The 15,605-nt window shown below is 65.5% G+C and overlaps 1 protein-coding gene across 2 annotated transcripts in view; it reads right to left on the bottom strand.

The window, feature by feature from the left end:
* Window positions 1-7,041, bottom strand: part of DNAJA4 (DnaJ heat shock protein family (Hsp40) member A4) — a gene marked incomplete at its 5' end in the record, with an annotated part of 12,120 nt that extends 5,079 nt beyond the window's left edge. The window contains 2 exons of one of the 2 annotated variants that reach the window (XM_080807947.1): window positions 1,345-1,525; window positions 6,753-7,041. In XM_080807947.1, coding sequence (XP_080664073.1) covers window positions 1,345-1,525; window positions 6,753-6,884 — 313 coding nt within the window. Of the gene's footprint in view, window positions 1-1,344; window positions 1,526-3,632; window positions 3,756-6,752 lie in introns of those variants that run through there. The other variant, XM_080807948.1, reaches the window with a different exon arrangement.
* Between the last annotated feature and the right edge of the window lie 8,564 nt (window positions 7,042-15,605).

Here is a 15,605-nt window from a genome sequence, read left to right on the forward strand (position 1 = left end):
CAATCGTTTATAGACATCGGCCAAAAGACCTTCCCTCTTGATTTCCTAAAAACAAACCTGAGGCCAGTGCCCCACGAAGGAGCCCTTCCTCCCCTCCCCGAGGAGGGCGTCAGTGCCGTCTGCACACCTTTAACTGAAACTCCTCCCCGAGCCCACTGCTTTCCTCTTTGAGCCCTTCTGTAATCTGTGGCCAAGCGGGAACTCTCTCCTCTGCTGAACTCTTATCTGTGGGCCTCGCGTCTTTGGGGTGGGAGTCTGTCCGCCCAGGGCCAGGCCAAGGTCGGACGGCCCGCGGCTCCCAGGGGGCTCCCTCGGAGCTCCCTCGGCCGTGGAGACGCACTGTCCCCGTTCACTGGCCGGCAACACGGACACCGGAGCTATTCACCACGAGACAGGGAGAGCGCCGGGCAGGAGGGGCCTGCACTTTCCATCGTGTCCGTCGTCAAGTACCCGAGCCAGCAGCCCCGACATGGCACCAGGGCTCTTTCTGACAGACTTGGGACTCTCAGCACCCTGTGTTCGAGAGCGGGTGGCCAAGCTTCTGAAGCTCAAAGTCTATGGTAACGTGAAACAGACACCGCCTTATCCCTCCAGGGCCTCTCGCTGCGGCAAACCGCCCTCCGGTAAGCCCCGGGCGGAGCTTATTCCTTATTTTACCCAGGATCTCAGTACGCGAGGCTGTCTGGACTCAAAGCAGAGTATCCACAGTCAACTGGACAGGGAGAGGGGCAGCTGGGGACCATAGTTAACAGCCAGAGGCGGCAGCATGTGGCCTGGCAGGAGGGAAGAGGTAGAAAAGCACAGCCCAGAGCACAACAGCCTGGGGCCCTCGTCCACCTCCTGGGGATGAAGCCGTGAACCACGACGCACAGCAGAGCGCGAGGCGGGCAGGCTCTTACTGACCTGTTCACACCTGCGCACCTGCTCACCTGCGGGGGCCTGGGGGGTGGGAGGCGGGGTTCCAAGCAGCCTGAGAAAGTGAGACAGCCCACAGAGCGTCGGCTGGAAATAGAGCGCATGGACCGGGTCGGGGGACAGGGACAGGAGGTGCTGTGATGTCCTGTAGGACACCCCACGGCCTGACCCCCATGAGCAAGACACAGGCAGCAAAAGGAACGTCCTTCCCCCTCCCCACTCACACCCGCGGGCTCCCTGTCGGGCAGTGTCTGCAGGTGTCAGGCATGTGTCCAGGCGCCAGGAGGCTCGGGGTAGTCTGGACACTGGGGGGTAGGGGGAGCTATTTAAGGCTAATGATCCCTTTTAAGGCATGACCTGCCCTGATTCCCATGGCCGGTAGCATTTGAAAACTATGAAACTTGGTTAGTGTCTTTAAAAGGCACTTACCTCTCCTCTCTCGAGCCATCCGTCCCCCGCCCCCGAAGAACATATCGAAGATGTCCATGGGCGAAGAGAAGCTCGGGCTGCCTGAGCCTCCTTCCTTGATGGCCTGCTCGCCGCCCTGGTCATAAATGTCTCTCTTCTTTGGGTCTGAAAGTACTTCATAAGCCTGGGATATGAGCTTGAACTTTAAAGTAGAGACAGAGAGAGAGAGATGGAGAGAAGGTGTGAGTCGTTAGGCCACGACGCTGAGGCGCTGACGGAGGTGTTCTGCACACAGTCACGCTCCCCAACAGGCCGCACTCCCTCTGGAACCGGCTGCTCAGGAGCGGGGAGCCACGGGGCCTGCGGGGAGCGGACGCTCCTCCCAGCCTCGGCTGCACCCGGCTTGAAGCCAAAGACAGTGAGGTCAGGCCGGGGCGTAACCCAGCGCCCAGCAAGGGCCCAGCTCCCAGATGCAGCCGCCGGCCTCCCCAGCCCCCCGTGCGCTAGTTCATCCCCACAAGGACTCAGGGGTAGACACCTCGGGGGCACCTGTCCGTGTGTGCTGCAGACACCGTGTGAACCTGTCCTCCGGGCCCGGCCCAGTCCCCCCATCTCAGGTACCGCCAGCACCAAAACTGTGTCCCCGCCACACACACACACACCTCATCTGGCAGCAGACCCTCTGCTCCAGTCCCTAAGACACCGCCCTCCTGCCACCAGTGTGTCACAGGGATCCGGCTGTAAACAAAAGTATCAGAAAACCCAGACTGAAAGACATTCAGCAAGACAGACGAGGGAACCAAGTGCCATGTGTGACCGCAGATGGGAGGGGGAAGGGGTGACTGCAAGAGGCCCTGGAGCGACTGCAGAAAGGCGAGTGCTTCCTCGGGGTCCGAGTTCTCCAGCGAGGCGCCGGGAGCCGCGTGGGAGCATCAGGGCCGGGAGGTGAAGCAGGCACCGCTATACGCTTGGGGGGGGCGGGAGGGGGGCCAGCGCTCACGCCCCACGCTCTTCTCGGGTACATGGGTTTGTTCTTTTTTAATCAAAGGGTGGGGGGGACACGGATGTTTTTAAAATAAAATTAGAACAGGGGCGCCTGGGTGGCTCAGTGGGTTAAGCCTCTGCCTTCGGCTCAGGTCATGATCTCAGGGTCTCTCGGGCTCTCTGCTCCGCGGGGAGCCTGCTTCCTCCTCTCTCTCTGTCTGCCTCTGCCTACTTGTGATCTCTGTCTCTCAAATAAATAAATAAATAAAAATAGAGTATATTTTTTCTAAATAAATAAATAAAATTAGAACACTGAAATATCTGCGCTCTGTCCTCACCACAGCGCACACCCACTCCGCAGAGGCCGCCACGTGCGCCCGGGGCCGCGCCGAAGCTCCTCAGGGGCCTGCACCTGTCCTCCGCGTGCCGGCCTCAGCGGGAGCCCACGGCGCCCGGAGCCGGCCGGCACCCAGCCCACTGCCCCAGCTCCTCAAGGTGGCCTGTGGCCCTGGAGCCCGAGCCAGACCTCGCTCTGGGCCACCCGGCCAGCCGCTGCCTCCCGCTCCCTACAGCCCCCAGCCCCCCACGCAGCGGCCACTCCGAGAGCACAGGGCACACGCTCAGCCACGTCCACTGCCAGACCCGGGACCCAGAGCCACATCTGCGTGTTTGATGAATGGCTTGAGGCCAGGAGTTCAGAAATGAGGACGGGACGTAGGGTGCCCTCCAGAGTCCTCTCCAGTCTGTCAGACGGGGTCCCTGTAAACAGCCTACGGCACGGCTGGCTCCATAGCCCGAGAACGTGCTAGAAGCAACCGAACATGGAAGTAAACAGAGAAGCTGGGTTTCCTCAGATCGCTGAGCGAGATCTACTCTAATTAGCCGACAATAAGCACGAGCTAACGAATAACGAGCTAATTTAACAGCCCCAGTCCTTGAGGGACGTCAGGCTCGCTCTCAAGGCAGCCACGTCTTGTGCTCCGTTGTTTCTGTTTCTGCGAAGCAGCAGGCCTCCCTCGCCCCTACCCCCTCCACGGCAGCAAGACTGCGGCGTGGGGCGCCGGAGCCCCGACCCTCCAGGCCTGGCCTGGGAGGGACCAGAGGAATACACTGCCCAAGAACTTCCACAAGGACCACTCCCCAAGTCCTCCCGACACCTGAAAGTCACCCAATGACCAACCTAAGCAGCAGAAGCAACGCCCTGTCCCTTGGGCAGTTAACAACGGGCCGCGTCTCCGGCAGGGCGCGGGCACCCACAACCCCAAGCCCCCCCGTTCCGGTCGTCCCACCCCCTCAGCTGGAGCTCAGTGCTCTCACCAGCTCACCTCTCCGACTGCGGTCATCTGTCGCGGGACCAAAATCACCGCGCGGCTAGGAAAACGGGACTTCGGGATGACGTCACAAGTCAGAAGCGTGTTTGTGACATGAGCTGGCGAGCAAACCACCATCACCCCGTGGGAGGCCGCATGCGCAGCGGCTCGGGAACGGCGGCAGGATGACGTGTGCGGTGGGTTCTCCTCTACGTGCTCGTGCTTCTCGTACTGCTACGCTCTTGTGTGATTTTTTAATATTTTATTTATTTATTTACTTATCTGACAGAGAGGGAGAGCGATCACAAGCAGGCAGAGAGAAGGGGAAGCAGGCTCCCCGGTGAGCGGAGGGCCTGATGTGGGACTCGATCCCAGGACCCTGGGATCATGACCTGAGTTGAAGGCAGAGGCTTAACCCACTGAGCCACCCAGGCGCCCCTCTGGTGTGATTTTTTAACTTGAAAATCTACTATTCCAATGAAAAGCCACAGTGCAGTCGGCCAAAAGCCCAAATTCCTCTCCAGCTGTGGAAGGCGAGAGCCCTGACCTACGGGGGGGGCCCCCTGGCCTGCTGGGCCAGCCGAGCGCCCCACGGACAAGCGGCCACAACAGGCCCCACACACCCCAGGAGGGGCCGGTGGCCAGCACGGCTGCCGGATGCTTAGCAACACAGGACAACAGAGCACAAAACAAAGGCCACCCCCTCCACCCCCTGCTGGCTGGCTCACTCGCCTCCCCACGGTGAAAGGACCGGCTTAATCTATTTTTGAAGAGGCATGAATAATACAGTGACATACTCAGGAGGAACAACAAAGGTTCTACCGGTTCTTCCCACACAGAGAAGGTAGACAGGACTGAACACAGACTCGCATGAGAAAGACAATGTCTACACCGTGGGCCCAGCACACAGCAGGACAAAGACAGGGATGTGGTGAATGAATGAGGAGGCTCCCGTCAACCTGAGGGCAGTTTCCACGAATTGTCACCTCACCCCCTTTGATCTCCAACCCCACTTCCAACTGCCGTCCCAGACTGTATCTGTGTCCCAGACTGTATCTGTACAGGGTGTGCTGATTCCCTCCACCAGCCCGACCACCTTCTAGCCCCTGCACGGGATAGCAGGCCGGGGAGCGAGTGTGGGGGCCAGGGGGCGGGGGGGGGTGCAGGAATCAGACAAGAGTTATCACCAGGGCAGGAGGAGGACGGGGCCAGGGGCTCAGGGCAGGGCTCAGCCTGCTGGGACCATGGAACTGAAGGTTCATGAGCCGTGGAGACATCACAGGACCCCCACGCCCCAGGCCCGCCGGCAGAAGCCTCTCACGGGACACCGGTGCGGGGCCTGGCTGAGTAACTACCAGCCTGGAGCAAACCAGACGCTCTACTGAGAGAGGGACGCGCCGGCAGCACCCCCAGGAACGTCGTGGAAGTCAAGTCAAAGTTTTCAAGCAGACTGGCTCCAAGGGCACGCACGCAGCCCTGAGCACGCTCCTGGACGCTGCTCCGAGCCCTGACCGAAGCCAGCGTCCGAGCTGTCCGCCGAGAAGCCTGGGTCCGCCACCTCCCCGCCCGCCCCCCGAGAGGAGGTTTTCCCCGACAGGCTCCAGTGAGGCCAGGAGCACGTCTGTGACTCCCCAACACCACGGACGAAGCCAGGCCCTCAAATAGCCACAGTGACCTCTAAATATAGATGAGAGAATGCGAGTGAGCAGCAAACGGTCTTGCGGAAAGCATGGTAAACTTGTGACAGCCGCACTCGGCACACGTGGCTAAATATAACCTCCCAGAACCGCCGCCAGCCGCCGGCATGGGAGCGGGCACACACGGGCGGCGTCCCTGGGCTCCAACCTCTAGATGCCTGATCAGCGGCTTCACCCGCCGCCTGGGGGTCACTGCTGTCCCTACCGCAGGAGACCCGCCTCCCCCACGCTACCTGAGACTGCAGAGTTTTCTAAGAAAGCAGCAAACCGTGGAAGGAGGGACAGGGACAGCTAAGCAGCCTTCCCAAGAACCAGCAGGCGGTCCTGCCAGTCACCTGCTCAGTGGGTAACGGGCCTCCTGGGACAGAGCAGGGCGGCTGTTCCCAAACAGGGAATTTCATTCAGGTCGCCACTATGCACAGCATTCCAGCCTGTTGCGGGTCCTCAGGATTGAAAACCTGGACTATTCCTGTAAAGTGATGTGTCAGGATAGAGATCTCTCTGTCCCTGCTTAATAAATGTGATTATTCAGTGTCTCATGACCTTGACCAGGTGGGAGATAGGCACGCAGACCAGATCCATGGGGTTCCCGGTGCTGATGCACCGACAAAGAAGAAACACAAACCATTCCACCCACTGGCTCCCGCGGCCCCTCCTACAGGGCTGCCCTCCGAGGCTGTGCCAACCACACTCCCCCGGGGAGCTGGACACATTGGGTGGCAGGCGGGCTTGCTGTGGCAACGGAGGAGTGGGGGACTGCAGGGTCACCAGGGCTCCCAGTGCTTGTTGCAGCCCCAACCCCCACCCCCCGGCCATCTGCCCTCTCACCCCAATGCCCACAACAGCCTGGACCCTGTCGCCCGCCCCCACCCCAGCCCCCTGACCCCCACCACCTGTCCTGAACCTGAGTCCGACCCGAGTCCCCCAACCACAGCCCTGCTGCCAGCCCAGGATCCCAGCCCCTCAACCCAGTCCCCTGACCCCAGCCCCATCCCAGCAGGGTGGACCTTAGTCTCCCAACCCCCGATGCCTGCCCCCACCCCAGGTCCTCAACCCCAGCCCCACTGCCTGCCCCTGACCCCAGCCCCCAGCTCTAGTCCCCAGCCCCAGTCCCTCCACTGGCCCTGACCCCAATCTCCCATCTCCTACTGCCTGTCCCCAACCTAGCAACCTCAGCCCCGCGCCTGCCCCCGACCCCAGCCCCCGGACCCCCACCGCCCGCCCCCAACCTCAGTCTCCCAACGCCAGGCCCCCAACCCCTGCTGCCTGCCCTCCGCGCCAGCCCGGCCCCCTGCCCCCCAGCCCCGTTCCCTTAACCCCATTCCCCCCACTCCTGCCCCTCCCCTGCCCGAGCAGAGTCTCCCAACCCCTGCAGCCCGCCCCTCACCCCGCGACCCCGGCCCCCGCCGGCAGCCCCCCGGCCCCCGCCGCCCCGCACCTTCTCGCCCTCGTCCGGGTTCTTGTCCGGGTGGAACCTGAGCGCCAGCTTCCGGTAGGCCTTCTTGATCTCCTCCGGGGACGCGCTGGGCTTCACCCCCAGGATGTCATAGTACTGGGTCTCCTTCACCATCTTGTCCCTGCGGGCGGGCGGGGCGGGCGAGGCCGGTCAGCGCCCCCGGACCTCCCGCCGCCCGCCCGCGCGTCCCGCTCCGGCTCCGGCTCCGGCTCGGGCTCCGGCTCCCGCCGCCCTGGGCTCCCGCCGCCCGCCGCCCGGGGCCGCCGCACTCGGCCTCCGGCTCCTCCGCCGCGGGTTTTATTCGGCGCCGGCGGAAGGTTCCGCGAGGAGACGGTGACGCCACAAAGGCCCAGAACCTTCGCGGAGGTTCCGGCGGCGCGCGGGCTGGCCGCGGGCTGGCGGCGGGCGGGGCGGCGGGGGCGCGGCGGGCACCGGACCCCCGACCCCGGACCCGCGACCCCGACCCCGACGGCCACGCGCCCGCTGCGGACCCCCGCCCCCCAGACCCGGACCCGCGACCCCCGACCCCGACGGCCACGCGCCTGCTGCGGACCCCCGCCCCCCAGACCCGGACCCCCGCCCCCCGCCCCCCGACCCCGACCCCGACGGCCACGCGCCTGCTGCGGACCCCCGCCCCCCAGACCCGGACCCGCGACCCCCGACCCCGACGGCCACGCGCCTGCTGCGGACCCGCGACCCCCGACCCCGACGGCCACGCGCCTGCTGCGGACCCCCGCCCCCCAGACCCCGACCCCGACCCCGACCCCGACGGCCACGCGCCTGGCTGCGGACCCCCGACCCCGTCGGCCACACGCCTGCTGCGGACCCCCGACCCCGGACCCGCGACCCCCGACCCCGTCAGCCACGCGCCTGCAGCGGACCCCCGCCCCCCAGACCCGGACCCCCGCCCCCCGCCCCCGACCCCGACGGCCACGCGCCCGCTGCGGACCCCCGCCCCCCAGACCCCGACCCCCGCCCCCCGCCCCCGACCCCGACGGCCACGCGCCCGCTGCGGACCCCCGCCCCCCAGACCCCGACCCCCGCCCCCCGCCCCCGACCCTGACGGCCACGCGCCTGCTGCGGACCCCCGCCCCCCAGACCCGGACCCCCGCCCCCCGCCCCCGACCCTGACGGCCACGCGCCTGCTGCGGACCCCCGCCCCCCAGACCCGGACCCGCGACCCCCGACCCCGACGGCCACGCGCCCGCTGCGGACCCCCGCCCCCCAGACCCGGACCCCCGCCCCCCGACCCCCGACCCCGACCCCGACGGCCATGCGCCTGCTGCGGACCCCCGCCCCCCAGACCCGGACCCGCGACCCCCGACCCCGACGGCCACGCGCCTGCTGCGGACCCGCGACCCCCGACCCCGACGGCCACGCGCCTGCTGCGGACCCCCGCCCCCCAGACCCCGACCCCGACCCCGACGGCCACGCGCCTGGCTGCGGACCCCCGACCCCGTCGGCCACACGCCTGCTGCGGACCCCCGACCCCGGACCCGCGACCCCCGACCCCGTCAGCCACGCGCCTGCAGCGGACCCCCGCCCCCCAGACCCGGACCCCCGCCCCCCGCCCCCGACCCCGACGGCCACGCGCCCGCTGCGGACCCCCGCCCCCCAGACCCCGACCCCCGCCCCCCGCCCCCGACCCCGACGGCCACGCGCCCGCTGCGGACCCCCGCCCCCCAGACCCCGACCCCCGCCCCCCGCCCCCGACCCTGACGGCCACGCGCCTGCTGCGGACCCCCGCCCCCCAGACCCGGACCCCCGCCCCCCGCCCCCGACCCTGACGGCCACGCGCCTGCTGCGGACCCCCGCCCCCCAGACCCGGACCCGCGACCCCCGACCCCGACGGCCACGCGCCCGCTGCGGACCCCCGCCCCCCAGACCCGGACCCCCGCCCCCCGACCCCCGACCCCGACCCCGACGGCCATGCGCCTGCTGCGGACCCCCGCCCCCCAGACCCGGACCCGCGACCCCCGACCCCGACGGCCACGCGCCTGCTGCGGACCCGCGACCCCCGACCCCGACGGCCACGCGCCTGCTGCGGACCCCCGCCCCCCAGACCCCGACCCCGACCCCGACGGCCACGCGCCTGGCTGCGGACCCCCGACCCCGTCGGCCACACGCCTGCTGCGGACCCCCGACCCCGGACCCGCGACCCCCGACCCCGTCAGCCACGCGCCTGCAGCGGACCCCCGCCCCCCAGACCCCGACCCCCGCCCCCCGCCCCCGACCCTGACGGCCACGCGCCTGCTGCGGACCCCCGACCCCGGACCCGCGACCCCCGACCCCGTCAGCCACGCGCCTGCTGCGGGCCCCCGCCCCCCAGACCCCGACCCCGACCCCGACCCCGACGGCCACGCGCCTGGCTGCGGACCCCCGCCCGCCAGAGCCCTAGACCCCGACTCCTGACCCGAGACGGCGATGCCCCTGGCTGCGGACTCCCCGACCCCCAGACCCTGACCCCGGACCCCAGACCCCGAGCTGCAGACCCCGGACCCAGACAGCCGGCTCGCCTGGCTGCGGACCCTCGCCCCTCAGACCCCGACCCTCAGAGCCCCACCCAGACCCCGGACCCCGACGGCGGGCTCGCCTGGCTGCGGACCCCCGACCCCCAGACCCCGGACCCGCGACGGCAACGCACCTGGCTGCGGACCCCAAACCCCGACTTGCCTGGCCCCCAACCCCGGACCCCGATGGCCGACTCACCTGGTCCTCTGTCCCCGCCCCCGGCTCGCCCGCCGCCCCCCGCCCCCCGCCCCTTACGCGGGGCCTGACGCGACCCCGCCGGCTGACCCGGTCTCCCCTGCCGCGCGCTCCTCCGGCTGCCCGTCAGACTCCCCGGAACTCCAGCTCTGACCGCCGCCCCGGGCCATGTCGGGGGGCTGGGAAGGGGGCTTCGGCGCGGGTGCCGCCCTCCGACGACCGTCCCGCCGCCCAGGGGCCGCCGCCTTGCCCTTCCGTGGGTCCCCGGGTCCCCCTGGCCCGAGGACCGGCCGGCTCGAGGGGTCGCGCGAGCGGAAACCCTGCCCCGAGGGGTGGGACTGGGCGAGCAGCGCCCTGCGCTCCCCGCCCGCGCCGGGCCGCGCCCAGGGGGTGTGGCCGCCCTCTGTGCGGTCAGGGCGGGCGGGCGTGGGGAGGCCTGCGGCGCGTGGCTGCACCCTTGAGGGGTTGAGGGTGGGCGGGGGTCCGCGGCCATGGCGGGACCCTGGTTGCCGGGGCCCTGCCGCTGCTGGCACCCCCCGGGGCATCTTCAAGGCTGGCAGGAGCTTAAGCACTTCCAGATTCGCGCTGTGGTGCTCTGCCCGCCCCGGCTGTGGACCAGGGCCGCCGCGCTATGCACCCCTGGGATTCCCCCCAGTCCCCCACAGGTAAGCAGTGACGTTGGACTCTTGTGGGCAGTGACGCGCTTCAGGGGTGAGTAGCCACGTGTCCAGGTCTCCCAAAGAGTGGGCAACGGCCCCTCCTGTCGTGCAGGGGGGAAACCTTCAGAACCACTAAGTTGGACCCGGCTGGAGTGGGCCCAGCGATGTGCACATTGAGAGTGGGGGTCGGCACTGGAGCTGGGCCCTGCCGGGGAGGCTGCAGTCACAGGTCTCCCACCCACCTGGGCTGTCGCCTGCCCTGCCCCACAGCAGAAACGGGCGTAGAAGGGGTGTTATCAGCAACCTGCAGGCTCCCCACTCCAGCCCAGCCTTGGATACTGTCAGGGAGGGGAGGCCACCGCTCTCTTCTAGGAGCTCTTGGTCTTGTTTGGGGTCCTGAAGCTGAGGCAGGCTCCATGCCCTCCTCCAGGTCTGCGGAAGAGTGAAGTGACTTTGAACATCCAAGCAAAATTCAAAGTTCTTCTGGTTGGGGAGACGCTGTTCTCCGCGTCCATCAGGCTGCTCTAGAACAGAGCTCTAGGTCTAGCTGCAGGTCAGGAAGCAAGTTTCCGTAGCCGCCATCAGAAGCCGCCGAGCTTTTGCCTGAGCTCGTCCACAGGACCTGGTCACGGTCACCTGCCGCCCACCTCTCCGGCTTCTCTCTAAGAACAGATGGGATGTGACAGCACAGGCTTGCGGCCCCGTGGGTCTCCGACCCGATGCTTCTAGGGGTCCCTGGGTCTGGGCTGCGCTGCAGACCCGTGCCCTCAGAACTTCTGGGGTGTCGCCGAAGCGTCAGTGTTTGCAAAGCTGCTCCGGTGATTCCGGGAATAGCCAAGGCTGAGAGCCGCTGTGCAGCGCCCGTGCCCACCAGCTTCAGTGCTCCAGATCAGGGACAGCAGCATGACAGCCACCCAGGGCGGCCGCGGCCTCCAGGTGCAGAATAGGGCGAGGAACGTGGAAACCATGAGACGAGGGTTCACGTCCCCACAGGGTTGCTTCCGGCTGTGTGATCTTGGGGAGGTGACTAGCCTTTCTGAGCCTTAAATTCCTGGAATTCTCATGGGGATAATAGTAGTAGTGTCTGCTGCCTGACTGTGAGAAGGCCCTGGCCGGCTCCAGACGCTGGTGTACTTTTTGTCTCTCTGCTTTCATCTAAGCGAAAGCAGCTGGCAGAGATCTCTCCTTTGTGAAATCGACCCGGGCTCTTCTTAACTAGGCCTCAACCTTGGTCTCTAAAGGCCGGAACAGACACTGACATGATTTCCAGCAGCTCAGGGCCGCATCCCTGAGATGACCCCCCCACCCCCGCCCCCACCCCCGGAAGTGCCCCCGTGAGGAACTCGCGGCTGCCCGATTGTTACTGTCTGTTCGACCCAACACCTGAAGCTGGGGCCTCCATCTCCAGCGTCTGCGAGGGGGTGGAATCCGCCGTCACGCCAGCCAGCAGACCCAGCTGGTGTGCCCGCGTCTACACTGGCTCCTTGCGAGGGCCTGCCCCTCCCCAGCCGCCGCCCCCCCCACCCCCGCTCCCACATCCTCTCTTTGGAGCACGAGTTACTTCTGGACACCTAGAAGCAGACTCTCTCCTCCGCTGCGATATTTAAACCTGTCATCCTCTAATGAACGTGACTGGCTGGGGAGGGCAGGAGGAGCCTCGCGGAGGAAGGTATGCGCCGTGCACCGGCAGCGGCAGCGCGGAGGGAGGCTGTGAACTGTGAGAAAAGTGACCGCCTCCGGAGAAGAGTTTGCTTCTCCTCGGTCGGGCCGTGGGAGCCGTGGGAGCCGCTGAACATCTCCGAGCAGGAGCTGCATTCCGGGAAGGACACCTGGCGGCAGCCAGCAGCAGCAGTGGGTCCAGACCTGCTAGGAGGGCTCTGAGCACGACATGCGGACTCCAGAGGCCAGGGGGCTGACGGGCCGGCCCGAGGGGGTACAGCGGGAGGAAGAGGGCTCCGAGGTGAAGCTGTGGGGAAACCTGCTTCAGAAAGTGGAGAAGGAAGAGCGGCTGTTTGAGAGGCCGGGACAGGTGTCGGGCTGTGGAGAGGAGCGGAACCCACGGGAGGCCGGAGTGGCGAAGGAGCAGACGGCCGGCGCCCAGGCAGCAGGGGTCAGAGAGAACAGAGCCTGGGCCTGGGACGCAGCCACAGGGGGTCTCGAAGGAGAGGATGCTAATTCCTTGGCTCCCAAAATAGCACTTGTCGCTCCAGGCCTTTGTCAATATCTCAAGGGACTTGTGCTTCCCGCCTCTCTCCGGGTGTGTGCAACATTGGGCAGATGGCCTCTCTATGAGCCTCAGTTTCCCCTTCTGTACACTGTGGGCAAGAACACCAACCTCACGGGGTTATAAAAATTTAAGTGGAGACTGTGCCTCAGGGGCTTAATGTGGCCACGCCCCCAAGATGGAATTTGTGGCTTTCGTCAACAGGTGGTGGGTCCACACCTGCCAGCTCCCGGGCTCGGTCCTGGGCAGCGGCCTGCCCTTGAGGAGCCCATGGACCGGCCGTGCCAGCGCCCCTGAATCTAACCACTCTGGGGAGCCCCCAGCGTGGCCCATGTGGCCTGCATGCCAGCCCCCAGGACTCATTACAGTCAGCATCCCTGCGCTGGGCGACCGTCTCCAAGAGCCCACTCCCTCCCCAGAGCGGCTGCCCCCAGAAGGGGGTGACTGTTTCAGGAGAAAGGACTCCGGAGGGGAGGGAGGGGCCGCCCTGGTGCACATAGGTACTTCACACACTGCGTTCTGAGGTCTTCCTGCCAGGAAGGCTGTGGGCCCACGGGGAACAGACCGTGTGTGCGGGTCCCCTGCCTGCAGGGAGCTCCCAGGGGCCAGCAAGGGAGTGAACCTCTAACTGTGCGGTGTGAAGAGCCAGGAAGGGAAAGCAGAGGCAGACGCCGTCCTCCCTCGACTGCGTTGCTTATAAAGGGAAAGGCGGCGGCGGCGGCGGCCAGGTCCCGCACGTTTCCAGGCTGCACTGCTCCAGCAGCACTCCCTGCTCTGTGTCTCTGTGCCACAGTCTGATAACACTCCCAGTATTTCCAGCAGTTTTCTCCTATTTGTTATGCAGATTAGTGACCTGTGATGTTACTACTGTCGCTGCGTAGGGGCCCCAGGAACAGCACCTGTGGGAGACGGTGAACTTGCCTAGAAAAGCTGGGTATGTTCCCACTGCCCCCCGCCCCGCCCGCCACCAGCTGCCCCATCCTCTCCCCCACAAGACACACCAGGGTTGAAATTAGGCCGCTTAATACCCCAACAGGGGCCTCAAAGTGTCCACACGAAAGGGAAGAGTCACCCGTGTCTCACTTTAAATCAAATCTAGAAAAGATTAAGCTTAGTGAGGAAGGTACGTCAAATGCCAAAATGGGCCAAAAGCTGCCCTTTCGCACCCTTTAGCCAAGGGTGGGGGGGTTGCAGGGAAAAGTTCTCGAAGGGAATTAAAGGACCACGCCCGCAAAGGTGGGAACCACAACGGGAAAGAGGCGTGTTGCTGATGCGGAGAAAGTCCTCGCGATCTGGACAGAAGGTCCGACAGCCACAGCACCGGCTTCTGCCGGAGCCCAGCCCGGAGCCAGGCCCTCGCGCACTTCGGGTCCGCGAAGGCGGGGGCAGGGGACGAAGCTGCAGGAGACGGGCTGGAGCTGGCAGAGACGGTCCGTGAGGTGTGAGGGGGGACACCGCCTCCGGAACGCAGAAGTGCCCGGTGAAGGTGCGCGTTCCCGGCGGGTCCCACTGCGACCGTTCGGGAGGCGGCTCCTCGGGAGGGGGCTCCCTGAGCCGCACGGCTTGTCAGCGCGGCCGAGACAGCCCTCCACCGAAGACGCCGCCGCCGCTGCGCCCCGCAGCTGGAGGGGGAAGTCAGCGCCCGGCTTCGCGGCTTCAAAGGCCCAGGTGGACTCGTGCAGGGGCTCGGGCTGCTGCTCACTCGAAGGTGACCCGATGCTCACGAACCACGCGGGACGTCCCCGGGCCACCGGGAGCCGCGCTCCGTCCGCTCCGGCCATGCTCTGTCAGTGGCCAAAGCCTGGATGACGGCACGCGTGTTCACGGCACGGTCGACTGGCTCTTTTAAGTCTGATGCTGAGGCCGGCCGCTCCGGAGAAAGGCCCCTGGGAAGGCGTGAGAGCTCGCGGACACCGCACCGGCTCCCCCAGGAGCTGTGATGGAGGTGGACAAGATTCCGGTTGTCCTCACACCTGCAGACGCTCTGCGGCCCGTGGATGGGGTCATCTCAACTTTCAAGCCTTGTTCTTCAAGAAATACACTTTGCAAGGCCGCAGCTACTCTGGACAGGGATTCGTCTGAGGATCTGGGCATGGTAAGTGGAAAGCCTCCTGGAAGAGGTTCACATCCTAGATGCCATTAAGAACGTCCATGATCTGTGGGAAGAGGACAGAACCACAAACAGGAGTTTGGAAGCCGTGGGTTCCAGCCCTCGTGGGTGACTTTGAGGGGTTCCAGGCTGAGGGGAGGATGTCACTGCAGACGTGGGAAAGCGAAACGACCGGAATCAGAAGAACTGCCAAGATCCCGTGATGATGCTTGAATGGACAAGTTGCTGCTTCGGGACGAGCAGAGAAAGTGGATTCTTGAGATGGAACCTACTCCTGGGGGAGATGCCGTGAAGACTGTTGGGAGGACACGAAGGATCTAGAATATTCCATAAGGTAAGTTGGGGAGGCAGTAGATTTCAGAGGCCTGATTCATCTTGAGAGAAGTTTAGACAGCATCACCCCCTACAGAGAAATCCTTCATGAGAGGAAGAGTCGCTCCATGCCTCCGACGTTGTCATTGTCTTACTTTAAGAAGCTGCCACTGGCCCCCCGGCTAGTGCGGCCGGTTAAGCGTCTGACTCTCGGTTTCGGCTCAGGCCGGTGAGATCAAGCCCTGATCCAGCCCCACGTCGGGCTCTGTGGTCAGCCGGGAGTGGGCTTGAGATTCTCTCCCTCTCCCTCAGCCCCTCCCCCTCAAAGAAATAAATTCAGTCTTGAAAAAGAACTTGCCCCAACCCCCAACCCCCACCTTCAGCAGCCACCACCCAGGTCAGTCAGTGGCCCTTGACCTTCCACCCGCATCAGAAGATGGTTTGCATTTCCTTTAGCAACAAAGCCTTTTTGGAGTATGTACATTGTATCCTTTGCACTTAAGGCTGTGGCGCAGCTGGTAGGCCACAGTGGAGCACCAGCGCAGCAGGGGGAGCCTCACACTCGGGTCAGGCAGTGAGACCCGCTCGGCTGCAGCATCTCCCACTCCTGCCTGCAGCCTGCTGGGTTCCGGGGGGGGGGGGGTCCTAACAGGCTTCCCAGAGCTGTTACACGTTTATAGTCCATACTTGTATCTCTGCATGATCTCAGAAAAATCGCTCTCATTATAAACAGGCCTTCTGCACACGTTGTCTTCTATTTTTGCTTAGTCCAGAACGTTTCTGGAGCCCCTGCCGCTCTCAGTTTTGATCTGCAGACACTTCGC

The sequence above is a fragment of the Martes martes genome (assembly GCF_963455335.1).
Source record: "Martes martes genome assembly, chromosome: 7".
NCBI lineage: Eukaryota > Metazoa > Chordata > Mammalia > Carnivora > Mustelidae > Martes > Martes martes.